The sequence below is a fragment of the Dreissena polymorpha genome, chromosome 1 (genome assembly GCF_020536995.1).
Source record: "Dreissena polymorpha isolate Duluth1 chromosome 1, UMN_Dpol_1.0, whole genome shotgun sequence".
NCBI classification, from domain to species: domain Eukaryota; kingdom Metazoa; phylum Mollusca; class Bivalvia; order Myida; family Dreissenidae; genus Dreissena; species Dreissena polymorpha.
In genome coordinates, this window is record NC_068355.1 from 137,910,190 (window position 1) to 137,927,980 (window position 17,791).

The following is a 17,791-nucleotide window of genomic DNA, read 5'->3' on the forward strand; positions in this document are numbered from 1 at the left end:
TATGGGGCGGCAATTTACGCACATGCAGTTAACCCCATTTTCACAGAGCACAGCCCAAATGTTTTAGGTTAGAAAGAATAAGAGTCAACATTGTTATACTTTAAACGGCAGTCCATGTAAAATATAAAAAATATAAGAAATTGTACACAAATATCTAGGGAATTTTATAATACCATTACGTTTATATCGTCCAGATACACAGATGCTTGATATAGTTTCTATACAAGATCCATAGCTTTTTATCAGTAAATGTTTGAACGAACGTCATATTAGTCGGACTTATACATGACCTTGTAATTTTTTTTAGAAATGATTGAGGTTCAAAACAAACAAAAAATCACTCTGAGATGTGATTCATTTAAGACGCAAACAGAAACAAAAACACATCGAAAAAGATTTAACATATAATTAATGAACCAGCTCGTGACGTCATTATGACCACGTTACACGTCAGTTTAGTCTTATTCACACAAATACAAATGAACGTTTTTATTATCTTTAAAATATTTTAAAAATGATACACAACTTGAAAAGCACACTGACCGTAGAACACAGCAACAAACAATACATATTAACAATGTATCGATGCCATAAATATGATTGTTACAATGATCTTCAATTTATTTGAGCCCCATTCTTAGAAAACAAGGCTTAATGTGTGTAAGAGTATTCCCAGATAAGCCTGTGAAGTCCGCACAAATAAGTACTAGTATGTGCAGAATAAACGGGCTTATCTAGGAAGATACCTGACGCCCTATCTTGATGACACTTAACGCTAAATGCATTAAACCCTGTTTTCCCAGAATGAAGATCTGTTCTTACCTCTACGATTCCCTGCAGGATACGGACGGCCATGACGACCCCGAAGTGGATCTGAGCAGCCCCGGGTATGAACATGTTCAAGAAGGCCGAGATCCCGATTGCAAGGCCGAAAATCCTGGAAAGAAACAGGCACAGAACGTTAGCATAACTTAATATCCTTGGATTTAAATATAAAACAAAAACGGAGGAAAAATTTATTACGAATGAAAATCATGGAAGCAAATACTAATGAGAAATTTGGTAAAGAATCAATTGTTGTTTTTGGATTTAGAGCGAAAAATGTCCCGCTAGCTAGGCCGAAAGCAAAGAAACGGACAAACAAACGAATCCTATTGAGGAACGTACTGAACCATTACAAATTCCAGGAAACATAAATCTTACATTTCACAGTCAACCGTTGCTATTGTGGGTTAACGTCTGTAAAACGTGGTAATCTTTGTATTAAAAAAAAGACTTATACAAATATGATACTTTCAATTCTAAATTTCATGAAAGGGTACAAAAAAACTAACCGTACGTGAATATACCAAGTGTATGTGAAATATTAGACGTCAATCAATAAACTAGAATTGACAACATGATAACAAATTTATGAATGTCAGCAGATATAACCCCGATATTAGTCAAAGAATGGGAATTGATTTCACACCGTAGAATGTCATAGACGTGAATGCGATACGTGACAGAACGTTAATACTTTATATCAACTCTGACTTTGTGAGTAATATCCTATGGTCTATAATTAAAAATATCCTTACGTTCATTTGTACAAGAACTAGTAAGAATTGTTTTACAACAAGCTTTTAGTATTTCATGGATAATATAAATTTCAAATAAAAGTAGTTTTAAGTTAATACTTTGCACTGTTAGGTACAATACAATTTCAATATTAAACTTTCCTATTATTACATTAGTATCTTCAACGAGATGTGATGCTTAAATTAGTGAGAGAGGTCATTGTTGCTACGAATTTGGCGCGGCTGTAATTATATTAGCGCTCCTTAGACAGGAAATGTAAAACAGAATATCAGTCCACAGATGTTACCGTGTTCCGTGTCACAGCATACACAACTGGTTAACGTTCTTTATTTTTTAACAAGGTCTAGAAAGTTATTTCATAATCAAGAACAACACACGTGTGTTTTGGTTTGTTCGAGACAAATGTAGCAGTGTCGAGCAGATTAGCATATATAAAACCTAAGTTTGCTTAAATATTTTATTTAAGAGGGATCTAGGGATTCGGGTGAAACTGAACTGTAACAGAATTCAGGGGACTTGTTTGCCATTTTGTAAGTGTCTTCATGAATGTTTATGTAATGGATTATGTAATGGATGGTCTTTTGCAGAAGATTGTTACATTTTGAAAACGTTAAAAAGTTAACATATGTGCTTGTCTAAATGTCGGACGCCCACAACGCAGAACTCTGGATGTTTATCTGAAATATTTCAGATTTGCATTACTTTGCACCAACAACATCACACATCTAAACAAATCTCCAGACAAAAAACGTTCAAAAACTGTCATAATCGGTAAATGTGGTATTCTTAATTTATTACTTTCTACATGCCCTATACAAACGGTTGGCACCTATAAAAAGTGTTATACATAGGTTATCACCTAGTTAATGTCGTACACGAAGAAAACTCCTCATCATATACGGAAATTATCACCGTGCACATTTTCTATACAACTGTTTTACTGGGTTCATGTGCTGCAGTTTATGCATCACCTAGAATATGTCTTATACAAATGCAATTACCTAGTTGATGTACTAAACGAAGGTTATCACTGCCTGCATGACCTATCCGATTGCTATTACCGGCCATATGTGCTGTACTTACTTTGTCGCAGGGTATCTCGAAGCCAGGTAGCCACCCGGAACCTGGGTAAGAATATAGCCCCAGAAGAAAGAACTGTCAACAACCCCGATCGTCTCTGGTGTCCAGGTGAACTCGGGTTGCTGAAAATATAGCGGTATATATTACGTTCGCTTGCGATAACTTTAAGGTGCCCTGACGATAAATTGCTATCGCAACCGCACGAAATGGAGCACGCACAATTAAATGTAACACAATGTCAGACTTTGATCACTTTTTCACAATCTGCGATAACAAGCGTCTTCGCAGATATTGGAATATGGTACACAAAACGATATCAAAGTACCTAAACGAATGGATGCAAGTAAGAATGTAAGAAACGACCAGCCAAATTTCTTATCGATGTTTTACCGACGAAAAAGTACACATGGAATTGTTAAGCAACAATTTATTCAGTATTTACATCAGAAAGCCTTATCTTGGCGTTGGGAATAAAATAGACATAAATCGTCTAAAACAACACAGGCTGATGAGAGTGTCAGTTTGAGACTGTTCTCTTTAGTTTTATAACAACGTTCGGGTAGAAACGCGTAATAGTCGGTATTCTAACTATAAGTGTAACAAATTGTATATTAATATGTATGTGTCAATAAATAAAGGCCATAGCTATTAAAGCAGTATTTTATCAATCAAACATATTATTATGCGATTTTGACTTATTCTTAACGTGTTTTCTTTTGTCATGCTGATCTCATGTCTTACATTCCGAGAAAGGCAATTCTTTCCACCTTTTGCTGACATAAGATGAAGACAAATGCTTGTAAAGTATTCCCATGTCACCCACTCATCTACCACCCAGACATAAAAGCGTCTGTAACATAATTTTTAGGAGAAATACGCCGCTACCACTATGTAATAACTCATAAGAACGTGTTCTTAAAGGTTTCAAACCGAATCTCTAGAACATCTTGTTTATCCGAACGTCTGATTGTTTGACCACGATCGTAACGTCATGTCTTGATTTCCTCAAAAGTGAGATTTAATCTTACAACATACTTACATTTAACAAACCGTCGCCATTTGCGTCAAACGTCTCATTTCTCGTCATGCTGACTATGGCCACGCCCATATTGCAACGGATGCCAAAAGAGATACAGAACCCGATGCTGCTAAGAAGCGCCATCTGATATCTGCGCGCGCAAAAGTCACAGCGGCAGAACCACTTGACCTGTCAATCCAAGGACCATATGAGTTAGCAATCGTTTCTCATGCGAAAAAAGGAATTTCACTCGATGCATATTTAACACTGGAATTTCACAAAATAACTGATAATAAATTTGTATTGAGCAATTAAACAAAGCTTTTAAAGCTTGTTAAATGTGTTACAAATTAAAATCTAAAATAAGCATACATGTACACACATTTACGTGGGTTACGATGTGTACGTTAACCCATCTATGCCCAGTGTACTCTCCCATCCTTCTAAATTGGATTAATTTATTTCCAAAATTATGTATATTTCTATATTTAGAATATTACTTACAAATAATTATTTAAGCAAACAGCGCAGACCCAGATGAGACACCGCATCATGCGGCGTCTCACCTGGGTCAACGCTGTCATGAGGCGTCTCATCTTGGTCTGCGCTGTTTGTCAAGGCCTTTTTTTCTAGACGCTAGGCATTCATTAATGGGTAAAATGAATGTGTACACTTATACAATTATTTATTCACAAGAAATAAGATATGTTAATTAACACGAATTCTTCGAAAAGTGTACGCATTCTAGTATCAATTTAACAGGACATGTCAATGATGATGATGATATGTGCACATGCATTTGAAAAAAAATGAATGGTTAGATTTTGATATTTGGAGTGAGTATGTGAATTTTTTTACATTTAAAACTACAAATTATATATGTTACATATAAACAAGTGTTTAAAAGGTAAATGAAAAAAATGTATTAGAACATTATATTTTATAATAAACTATGAACACAGTTTTACAAAACTTACACGAACTCATTATAAGCTTTGTATTAACTTTTGCAACAACTTAGAATTAAATAAACAATAAACATCGATTCCCATCGTGTGGCGCCATAACACTCTTCGTATGTGTTTGCTTAACCCATTTATGTCCTAGCGTCTAGAAAAAATGCCTTGGTAAACAGCGTAGACCCAGATGAGACGCCGCATGATGCGGCGTCTCATCTAGGTCTACGCTGTTTGCTTAAAGGAATTTCTGTAAGACATATTCTAAATATAGAAATAAATATACTAGACATCCCTAATTTTAATAAACAATTAAGGATGGGAGAGTCCACTAGGCATAAATGTGTTAAATATAATGAAGATGTCTGCATCAGTTGACTTCCTTTGTAACACGATTTTCAATCAATTATTGCAACAATTCGTATGGACTTCTTGAACAGTAAAAAGGCATTTCGAAGGTATAATACCGTTCTAACTTTATTAACGTTTTCCATAACTTCGAGTGAATTTGCCTGATGTCGCACTCGTGTTAAAAACACATAAGCTATTTATACGTATATTATCACAATTTACTTTTCTTTAAAACAACTCGTTAGTTTAGTTTGTACAACAAATACGTCAAGAATGCGAACTTAACTGCTTAATGGAAGGTATGACACACGACATTTCCATAAAAGAGTCTGACTTCAAACGAGTTGGAAACATTGCTTTTAACTTTACAGTGTTTCATTTCAAGTGAAATAAATACGTTCATAAACAACTCGATTAATTCCTGCCTGACACGAACGAAGCTTTGGCTGGGAAACAATAAAACTCAACCGATCATGAAGGGCTGGAATAAAGTCAGAACTCTTTCAGCGAAATGTAAATAAATAAGATGTGAAGAACAGAAACAAAACAGTAATCGAATAAAGTCTGGCGCGGTTATTAATGGAGGGCGAAAACTACATTTAGCTTGAATTACTAATTGCATTAAGCGACTGACAATAAAGAATTGTTTCACTGCTGCAGAGAAATATCTCATTACGATTTGTGCTGTTGTGTGGTTTAACCTATTAATGCCTAGTGGACTCTCCCATCCTTCTAAATTGGGTCAATTTATTTTAAAATAGGGATTTCTAGTATATTTATTTCTATATTTAGAATATGTCTTACATAAATTGTTTAAAGCAAACAGCGCAGACCCAGATGAGATGCCGCATCATGCGGCGTCTTATCTGGGTCTACGCTGTTTGCCAAGGCTTTTTTCTAGACGCTAGGCATAAATGTTTTAAGTTCAGTATAACGATATATTAAACAGAAGTATGTAACTCGATGTGATAAATATAACGATTGCAAAATAATACATTATCCACATTTACAACGTCAAGGACACGAAAACAAGTTGTTCATGCAATCTTTTCTTACTAACGTCTTGACCGTTAAAATAACTTAAACTTATAAATAGGAAACACGGATTAACGTACAATTTTATAAACGCCCAACCTGATTGATAATTTATTAATGAAAGTGTCATAGAAGATAAACTTGTGCAGTTCGCATAGGCTCGTACTAAAAGAGACTTCCTTTAAACGAAAACATTCACTACATACGGAAAATGTCGTCCCTGATTACCCTATGTGGAATGCACATGCTAATCTGGGACGACACTTTACGCACATGCATCAGGTCAATATGTAGTACTTGCATTGTCAAAGGGACATCGTGCACACCATCGTGGACAGTTGCTACTGGGACGGTCCTCTTTGATCTCGCCCTCGTCCAGTTCGCCATAAGCCTCGTCAAGCTCGTCATATTTGGCGAATCCCTTCTCCTCCGGCCCCTTTCGGAATGGACTGAAATCAATGTCGTACACATGCATACGTTCTATATTAAATGAAATACAGTGTGTATCGTTCACTGGATTATGTTATGCTAGTCATGATGCGCGTGAATGAAAACAATATGATTTTTTTTTCATGGGCAGACAAATTGCCGTTTGCTTTTTATGAATCAAAGAATGCGTGTTCGATGTATAAATAAAATGTTTAATCGGTTAAACTAAGGATCTGGTTTCCAAATTCCATCAAATAGTGTGTTCTTATACCCATAGTTATGTATCATTAAAAACAGAAAAGCTGCACAGATGTTCTTGTTTGAAGCTAACTTGATACCCGGAACTATTTGAACATGTGATTCATAAATAATTAAATGTGTTTTTTTTCTAATTCATATATAACTATGTATATAATATATGATGCTTGCTATTTCACTCACTACTATTAGATGACAGTCACACTATTGTTTGTCTTGTGCATGTAACAAATTATTTAAAAGTAATAAATTCTTGAATCTATGTTTTGGTTCATTTGAAAATGTATTTGTATCTAACAAACCACGTGACGAAAATTCTAGACGATTGAAATATTATCAAGAAGCGGGACTATTTAATAATTCGAAGAGGTCTATCAGTCTAGTGCAGCGAATTACTTTTGAAATCTTCTTACAAGACATTATCCGAAATCAATTCCACCGAAGAGGCTTTTCCACAACTATTTTGTCATGTCGAGTGCTCATCCGATGATTGATTGGAATGGAAGAGATTTTAATAGAATGCGGAGCGATACAATAAGTCAGATTGTTCGGCTACAATCCACTCTTATCATTGACAAGAGTGAATCCTGACCTGTAACAAATCCTATAAAAGGTTCTTGTGTTTTCCCAAAGGCATCCGCAACGTTCTCTGTCTATCTGTCGGGCACTAATATTTGTTTATTCCCTCTATGGATTTAGCGCAATGTTTAAACACGATATTTTACGGCAATAGAGAGCTTTCAGGGATTACCGGTATATAAACTTTATGAATTGTATTCTTTCGGGAACAACAAAAGTTTGTCCAGTTTATAGTGTTTTAATTAATCGTATACTGATACACTGTCATTTTTTTTCAAAGAAATATTGCGTAGATGAGTGAAGTAATGTCGTTTACATTAAATTATTATTTTCAGACATATTTCAATTCAGACATTGTGGAAAAAAGTTTTGTAAATTGCATGCAGATACTAGTTGTGCGTATAAACTGATCAAACAATACCATATATTACGTGCATCTTATTAAAATTATTTAACAATTATTTTTATAAAACGCTTGAAGGGGTATGTTTATTAAGACCATGATAAATCTATCCAGTGCAATGCTGCAGGTACATACATGCACTTACAAGAATTGGAACACCAGTCTAATAATTCAATAGTGTGAGCGATAAACAGCATTTAATAACTCGCATGCGATTTGTACGCCGTTACTAAAAGACAATTGAGTCGTATTCTGAGAAAACTGGGCATAATGCATGTGCGTAAAGTGTCGTCCCAGATTAGCCTGTGCAGTCCGCACAGGCTAATAAGGGACGATACTTTCCGCCTAAATTGGATTTTTGCTAAGAAGAGACTTCATTTCAACGAAAGATGTCATTGAAAGCGGAAAGTGTCGTCCCTGATAGCCTGTGCGGACTGCACATGCTAATCTGGGACGACACTTTACGCACATGTATTATGACCAGTTTTCTAAAAACGCGACTCAATTATAGATGCATTGCATGCAGTTATGGGTTCGATACGTAAACAGACAGATATGCATTCATCGCATCTATATTTGTACAAAAAAAGTGATATCTCATGAAGCAGATACATTTTATTGCTGATTAAGATTTAATAATTTTAAAAAGCGCGTTCCACAATTTACATATAATACATCGAATTATCATACGTTTATTTTGATAACTCGATTTATTATTTTTATATTTTTATCATGCAGATCAGAGAAGAAGCATCATGAGAAGCGCGTGCATTTTAGTTTTAGCAGATAATAATAGATCAATAGATAAAATGAGAGCAGGGGTATTTTATAAATAGAAACAACATAATAAAGCGCGTAAAGGTACATACGCTCGCACGACATCCGGGCTACAACAACAAAGACCTTATAAGATAAAATGGTTAACCATAGTTATTATGACACAAACTCTAAACAGCCGGGATAGAGTAAGTCAGTCGAAACTTAGTTTAGATTAAACAAATAGAAAACCCCTTTGAGGGCCAAGCGGCATAATAATTATCAGCCAGGCCGCTCTATTGTTGAATACTTGAGCCTTGCTCTGCGAAAAAGAGGTTTAATGCATGTGCGTTAAGTGTCGTCCCAGATTAGCCCGTGCAGTCCGCACATGCTAATCTGACACTTTCCGCTTATATTGTAGTTTTCGTGTACATATATTCTCTTCTTAGCAAAAATTCACTTTTAAGGTGGAAAGTGTCGTCCCTAATTAGCTTGGGCGGACTGCACAGGCTTATCTGGGACGACACTTCACGCACATTCAGTAAACCTTCTTTTCGCACAGCATGCCCCATATATATAATTAATACGCATCATATAAGGTTTAGGAATGACCGTCTGGTCAGTATTATACCATTGGGCCCGAAGCGGGGTTTTCTATTTCTAACATTGTACCGAACACTTTCATCCTGTGTATCAACTCGTGTAACTTAAATTTAAAAAAAACAATACTTACAGAAAAGTACTTGAAAAAGACGTTTAATTCTCAAACTAAGTTTTCATTGATGACATCACAATTTGACATCTGTTTCATTAAAAATGTGAGATTTGCAATTTAAAATATTATTGACTATTTTTCCCCGCTTGTTACAGTCGCCAGTATCAACAGCGTATACCGCCCGACGTCACAGTGGAGCCCGCACGATGACGTATTCGTCAAATTTTGGCACGTACAGTCCCATACGCGCGGTCAATATAAGAACATGGTGGCTTATGAATCAGTAATAAGGATAAAGAAGGTCAATTTATGTAAGGTACACTATTAATATGTGTCCTGGGATACATTAATATTTGGTTGAGTGTGCAACTTCCCTCTTCTTAACGGCACTAATCACACATTATTTATAACCAATTGCTCAGCATATTTATGCGTCATAAAGCAATAGGCTAGTTCTAACCAAATGCTTACCGATGGTTGAAATAGTACCGTTTGGTCTCTGATAAACTGTTGTGAGACTTGGATTACAAACGATGGTTTGTATGAGAATCGTTTTTAAAGTCATTATACTTATTTAAAGTAAAAAAAAAAATTGCCGCTCGGTATAAGTCAGTAACCTTGGATGCTGCAATATCATGCATTTATTTTGACGCCGATCTCGAAGAACATCTGACATATAGAAATATCTGACACTATAAGAATGACATAAGCTTCTTAGACGTTATTAAATGGTATTAAAACGCTGCGATCGGCGAACTACTTTCACACTGTGCGAACATGTAAATATCATGCGTTTGATTGAAAAGTATTATTTTCATAGAAGTGTTCTTATTTTGAATGCAAATATGTCTAAATAACGAATGCAAAGCAATTGCGATAAAACATTCAGGCACGGGAATCCATAATTTTGCGAATAAGTAAATGAATATGTCGTCTATAATACAAAGGAATGCGTAAAAAATAAAAATAAAACATAAGAATCGAAACAAACTCCGTTTTTTACGTTCTGATCGATCGTTCTGATACGAATCGATTCGGTCCATAGCCTTCGATGTCATACACTATTCTTAATCGAAGTGTGGAAACATAAATAATCATCTCTTAATTATATTAACGCGTTATGATTTCTGAAAGAAATATATCGAATAGTGTTTAATTGGTCGAGAACTGAATTAGTATGATGCTTACACAAACTTGCTTTGAGCTTAGTCATGAATCCTAATGTCATGATCAACAAGCATGGTATTACAAAAAATCACCCCGTAGTTTGGCTATTGTGCTGAACTTTAAAAATCTAACGCATCACTTACATATTAAGGTATTTGATAATTCAAATTTGTCTACAAATAATGCATACGTCAAATACGACATAGGATTTAACATTCATATGGATAAATGATTATTTTTACATGTACCGAAATATGTTCTTAAATTCTACCTTTTAACATGTTGGATACTGTTCTATACACAAATATTCGCACAAATTTGATTAAATAACGAACAATCAAACATGGACCACAACTACAATATATCAATATGTTGATGTGGTAAGCAAAATTGACAAACAAACCGATTTTCAAACCCCACGGAACTCTTTATTTCTGATTTAACAATATAACACTTAATTGACTGCGAAGTGATGAATTATTGATCTCATGTAATCATTATCAGAGAACTAACTCGTAATATCATTTCTCACTAGCGTAGGTAAAAAGGATTGCCTATAATAATTGATTGGGCAGGTTTCATATAATTACTTTTAAAATGATCTACCTCTTGCATCCACTCGTATGGTATCCTCAGGTCTATTGAGCAAAGATTATCGAGCAAAGATCAGAATATGTCTGGATGTACTGATGGAACCTTTCTTGATGGAAGCGTTTTTTTAATCGAGTGTATTTTCTATCCAAATGTTTGCTTATTGTGTTACAAGGCCACATTTCCAATTCAGTTATGTTAATATAAAATTTAACATATTAAGATGCAATTTTCAAACTATACTTTTTGGATGCGCGAAAGTAATGTGACCGGGCCTGTTCCTTGCAAACCTTTTTTCAAGCATATACTGCAGAATACATGCTAATTTAGACATTGTTTCTGCTCGGATCAAGACGACTCAATGTATGTCGGCTCTAGTTTTGACTATAGATAGGGCCAGTAGCAGCCACTGCTAATACTGTTTGAAATCCACGGCGCTCTCATAATTTCAAACATGGCGCTTTTTATATATAAGCCCAATTACTGCGCATCATTCAGAAAATAGTACGAGTAAAACATCATTAAATTACCTTATATGACATTTATAATAAAATGAATGAACAAAAATAACACTTTGTTTCCTTTTATTTTTTTAGTAAAGTGAGTTATTTTGCAGACTTTCACTCACGCAGGAACTCGTAATATATATATATTTATATATCAGCCGCGTTCTGAGAAAACTGGGCTTAATGCATGTGCGTAAAGAGTCATCCCAGATTATCTTGTGCAGTCCGCACAGGCTAATCAGGGACGACACTTTCCGGCTTAACTTGATTTTCGGTAAGGAGGGACTTCCTTAAAACAAAAAATACCATAAAAAAGGAAAGTGTCGTCCCTGATTAGCCGGTGCGGACTACACAGGCTAATCTGGGATGACACTTTACGCACATTCATTCAGTCCAGTTTTCTCAGAACGCGACTCATATATATATTATCTCTTAACTGAGAAACATAACTCACTGTGATAACATCTAAAGCAAATAAATAGCCGCATGTAAAAGCATGCAGTTTATTATTTATTTTATTACTTTTTTGTGGGTGGAGGAGAGGGGTGAGGGGGGGGGGGGGGCTTCAAACTGGTAATTTGTGAAAAAATATATAGTATGACTGATTGCATTTTATAAATTTGGCAAACATTTACAAAACACATATACATTTCAACAAAACTATAAACCACAGTCCCTTAAAACGATTATAAATTATTCAAAATTGCTGTCATTTATTATTAGATTTACTTCATTATAATACCATGAAGTAACGCTGGTACAAGTACACATATAAATGTGCAACGTATGAATAAATTTTAAATGCATATTCTCGTGTTTTTTAACAGACAGTTTATTCAGACTTATACACAAGTACATCGTCTTCATACTTAAGTTTACATATTATTTTCTGTCACGTAACTAGGTATAACAAATAAACATTACATAACATAAATATACATTTAGGAATACAAATACAAATCAACTATCAAAGCGGTAATGAAACTTATGGAACAGTATTATTCAGAATCGTATTTCTTATAACAAGCGGTTCTTTTATATATTTACATACATTGTAAATTACTGATTTGTCACATGAAAGTAATAAGTTGTGGAATTTATATACAGATGGGTTTTCATAATAAATAATTTAACAAAAACGCACTATGTCAGAGCTACTGCCTTCTATATTCATCTTAGTATGTATATATGTAGTATTTTGTGTTTTTATCTAAAGTGAATTTATCTAATATATTTACTTACCGAATATCAAATATTTATTGTATCATTTTTAACTGCATTCTAGAATTCAAAGATGGACCCCAAATACAACAAGAGTAACAAACAACAACAGCAACAGAAGTAAGCCTCTTAAAACTAACATGTGGGCAAACTTTTAGTATTTTAATAATAAGTGAATAAAAAAGAACATTGTGTGGAATATTCTGTCCGTTGTTGAGCATAAATTGTACTGATTAAGATGAATCTATAAATAAAATATAGAGAAAACTTTGCCTATAATAATAATAAGTTGTTTAAAGGAAAAATATGTTCCTGAAATGCTTGCTATCTATCTATTTCATTGTTAATTTTTGTATGATTTGTATTAGTATAAATAAACATTTTCCCATTGACGATCGCCTACAAATCATGATCCTATTAAATTAATATGCATATACTGGCGTTTAAGATTGTATTAAGTTATATGGCACTTACTTTATCTTCAATTCCTTCAGCTTCAGCATCTTTTCGTCTTTGGCGTCTTTTAACTCGACCAGCTTTCGTTGTAAGTCCCTCATTTTGAATTTTTTGTCTTACTTCGACAACCGAAAACTTCCCACGATTGAACTGAAGTGTAAATCCTGTCTTCACTTTTGTAACGTCACCTTACAAAAGTAAGTAGTTCGCTGTAGTTTACTGCAAATTTACTCAATAAGTCCAGTTTATGGTCATATGCTGAATTCTATAAATACTACTAGACAAACGTATTTCACTGAAGTGACAAAGCGTTATCTATTCACGTAACCACTTGTTAACTAACGTCAAATAAATGCATAGACTCGAAGAGTAACCCGTTATTTCTGGTATCTAAAACAGACAACGCATCATCTTCTAAAAGCAACACATACGGTTTGCCGTGCTTGGTGTGAATTTTCTCGTCCTCTTGGGATTTCCTGACGCATGCAGTCGATCGTCAATGTCAACGCCTTGCCTGAGTTGTTACATTTGCTGAATAGCCGTTTTCCTTCGCTCTGTTTTTTAATTCACTGTGGACATAATTTATGTCACTATTTAATATGCCATGTAGGATTTGATTGCACTAAATGTTCTGTTTATCTCAAAATGTATTTTGTCTATTAAACGGATATTTAACCGTTCAATTTGTTTTTACCTTAAGACACTTCGATTCCTTCACATATTGGAGTGCTTTTCTAACCGGTATTTATCACCGTATGAAGTCGCACCATAAAGCTTCCTACGTTGACGTTATACGCCAAACTCTGAAAGTAATAGACAAATCCAAGTGTATTTCATGCTATGAGTAAGCAGCGTTGTCTTATCGTGTACTCATCGACAATCGATCATCGATGTCCGGGTGCTGAATTAAATATGAAACATAAAAAGAGCTCGGTTTTGAAACGTAGACTTATTGAACATGCGTAAATTACATGCATATGTTAGTACATTTTTGAAACGAAATGATTGAAGCAAGTATTTAGGATCATACTAAAATAATTCAAAACAGATAAGCATGTAATGAATGAAATACTAGAATAACCAAATATGGTATCAATAACAAAATTACAGATTAATACAGTGAAACAAGTCATTTTCGATGGTGCATTAAAGGGGCATTTTCACAGTTTTTGGCATGTATTGAAGTTTGTTATTAAATGCTTTAAATTGATAAATTTAAACATTGGACCTAAAAATCTCCAGTAAAAAAAACTAGAATACAATTAAAAAAAAGTAACTCTCAACTGTGCTCGAACCACTGACTCATGGAGTCCTGGAGTAAACAGTCTTCCGCTTAGACCACTCGGCCATCCGTACTTATGCAGTGACGAAATGTATTTTTTACTTTATATAAGCAATTCTCGTAGTTTCACAAAATATAACGACAACAACAGAATTTGCTAAATTATTCAATCGTTTCGCGTTGCAACGCTCTATAATTTTCAGGTTTTCAAATTGTCAAAAGATGAATATAATGGATATGTTAGAGCATGGCAACTTTTCAGTATTGCTATTTCCTCACAAATATCATAACTAAATCGAAAATTTGCGAATCTGAAACAACTTTTTTAATTTTGTCAATATACCAAGACGTGAAAAGGCCCCTTAAAAACTTATTCAATTACAAAACGGGAAATTCCATTATTCTGTGCCGATGTGTTCATACGACACAAAGATACAATGCATACCCGTAGCCAGGGGGTGCGTTGGGTGCGTTCGCACAAAATCTTTTTTGCCGAGTAAAGAATTGTACTGTTGCAACCAACTTTATTTGACGCAAAAACGGTTATTTATGTTTTCCAGGAACCCAGTGAGTCTTCGTATTTAAGCGTTAAAATAATGTTGTATTCAATATGCAACGGACAGGTCACCATGTAATTAATTTCTCGAAGATAATTTTCCAAGATAGCGCGTGATGTTTATTTACAATTTTTAACCGTAGAATTGTTGAAATCAACAAAAGTTTTGACAGCAAAATTTGAGAAGCCGGTCCCCGCAAAATGAAAATGGAATCTTTATTATAAATGGATATTTGTTTTCTGTATAATGCATTATTATTAACCTGGCACTCTAATCCGTATAAAATCGATACTTATTTATAGATATTTGATACTAAATGATTGTTTTGTAACTTTTGTCATCGTTATTAATGTCTGTTAAAGCCATAACTTTAATATATATATAATAACAAAATGTTGAAGCCACGACAATAACAATTATTTTCGACAGACTGCGTTGTTTTTTTGTTATATCCCCGTACAACCATTTTCGGATCCCCTAAATAGTTTTCCAGCAACAAAGATATCAGCTATGCTCAAGAGAGGCTAACTTTGTATTTGGATGACAAGAAAAATCATTTCTACAAAGCAATGTAGCTTTTTTGTAGTTTACCAACACTTAATGGCATCTGTTCTGCTCCACACACATAACTTTCCGCATAGGCTAATCAGGGACGACACTTTGCGCTTTTATGGTTTTAGTTTCAAGGAAGTTCCTCCTTACCGAAAATCAAGTTTAGGCGGAAAGTTTCGTCCCTGATAAGCCAGTGAGGGCTGCACAGGCTACTCTGGGATGACACTTTACGCACATGCATTATGACCAGTTTTCTCAGAACACGACTCAAATGACGGGATTCGACGCACATTTAACAGGCTATAAATATAACCATTGTGGCATGATCTTTGAGACGAATTAAAGGAACTAATTACAACGATACTAAAACGACAACCATTTCATTCGTGACAATCTACCCTACACTTAATGCAAACATTATGTTCAATAAAGATATCACTTTGTACGGTTATTGTCTAGAATAGCTATATATATATGTCAGTTTTATTATAAACTATATGTCTTTACATACCATATTGCTATTAATGAGGATAAGTGTGTAATTACCAATTACTAAACACTGTAAGTTGTAATCAATCCAAAAAAAGAATCCCTTACTACTCACGCTTGGAAGATAGTTCCGATAGGCGGTAGTCGATACCTCTTAATAATTGGAGGTATTCACAAGAACCAAGTACAATGTAAAGCGTTCAAACAATCACTATTTCTTCAGTCATCCTCTACATTTTTGAGAGACCAACACAAGCCTCATTGCTTAGGTAACACTTTCTATGTAGTGTTCTTGATTGGCTATTCTAGAGCATCTATAATTGGCAAAGGACGGAACAAACTAAACTCCTCGCAACATATGGGTTTGATAAGGACCAATATGTCTTCCGAATTGGTCCCTTTGAGACTGTCAAATGTTCGAGTGATTCCAGATGGTCTCTTGACACCCTGTAGGGGAGTGTAGAACTACGAGCGACTGATCTCAATTATTAATATTTCTAATTTTACCGCTACATATAGACATCGATATTCTTGCGCCCCATACGCATATACATCGTTAATAGCAAGCCATGGTGATGAGGCGGAGTAACGATATAGGAAACGTAGTAGTAGAAGCAGTAGTAGTAGTAGTAGTAGTAGTAGTAGTAGTAGTAGTAGTAGTAGTAGTAGTAGTAGAAGTAGTAGTAGTAGTAGAAGAAGAAGAAGTAGTAGTAGTAGTAGTAGTAGTCGTAGTAGTAGTAGTAGTAGTAGTAGTAGTAGTAGTAGTAGTAGTAGTAGTAGTAGTAGTAGTAGTAGTAGTAGTAGTAGTAGAAGTAGTAGTGGTAGTGGTAGTAGCAGTAGTAGTAGTCGTAGTGGTAGTGGTGTGGTGGTGTGGGGGGGGGTGGTGGTGGTGGTGGTGGGGTGGTGGTGGTGGTGTTGGTGGTGGTGGTGGTGGTGGTGGTGGTGGTGGTGGTGGTGGTGGTGGTGGTGGTGGTGGTGGTGGTGGTGGTGGTGGTTGGTGGTGGTGGTGGTGGTACATGTAATCTTGCCAACCAGTTAAAGGCCGGATTTGCGTTGGCGCAGACTGCTTTTAACAACATTGTATATATATATATATATATATATATATATATATATATATATATATATATATATCTATATATATATATATATATATATATATATATATATATATAAATATATTGTATATTGTACACTGAAATAGCCATGGGTGTCTGTCAATCTGTTCTTGCGCCGCAAATTTTCAGGAAATGTTCTCCTACATATCGTATTTCCACGTACAACATTCACATTTGAATGCATTATTACTTATGATACGCAGTTTTGCATGTATTTTTGCGTATCGTCCTTTGTTAGAAAATAAAAATAACCATTTAACACTTTCGCTATCATCATCATCATCATCATCATCATCATCATCATCATCATCATCATCATCATCATCATTATCATCATCAGCAGCAGCAGCAGCAGCATCCGCATCATCATCATTTCCACCAACACCACCATCATCATCATCATCATCATCATCATCATCATCATCATCATCATCATCATCATCATTATCATCATCAGCAGCAGCAGCAGCATCCGCATCATCATCATCATCTCCACCACCACCACCATCATCATCATCATCATCATCATCATCATCATCATCATCATCATCATCATCATTAATATCGTCCTCCACTTCCTCATCATCATCATAATTATCACTATCAGTATTATCATCATAATCATAATCATTACCAACAACAACACCGCAACCATGTTCACAAATATGAAGTTTAGAATTACTTTAAGTCT

The 17,791-nt window shown here is 34.9% G+C and overlaps 1 protein-coding gene across 1 annotated transcript in view; it reads right to left on the reverse strand.

Annotated features, from left to right (window-relative positions):
* LOC127854286 (vesicular glutamate transporter 1-like) overlaps positions 1-13,873 on the reverse strand; it is a 30,623-nt gene extending 16,750 nt beyond the window's left edge. Inside the window, exons 1-5 of the mRNA XM_052389395.1 lie at positions 13,121-13,873; positions 6,323-6,470; positions 3,701-3,868; positions 2,665-2,783; positions 823-937 (exon numbers count right to left, since the gene is read on the reverse strand). Of these exons, the coding sequence (XP_052245355.1) occupies positions 823-937; positions 2,665-2,783; positions 3,701-3,868; positions 6,323-6,470; positions 13,121-13,203 (633 nt within the window). The 5' untranslated portion in view covers positions 13,204-13,873. The remainder of the gene's footprint in view (positions 1-822; positions 938-2,664; positions 2,784-3,700; positions 3,869-6,322; positions 6,471-13,120) is intronic.
* Between the last annotated feature and the right edge of the window lie 3,918 nt (positions 13,874-17,791).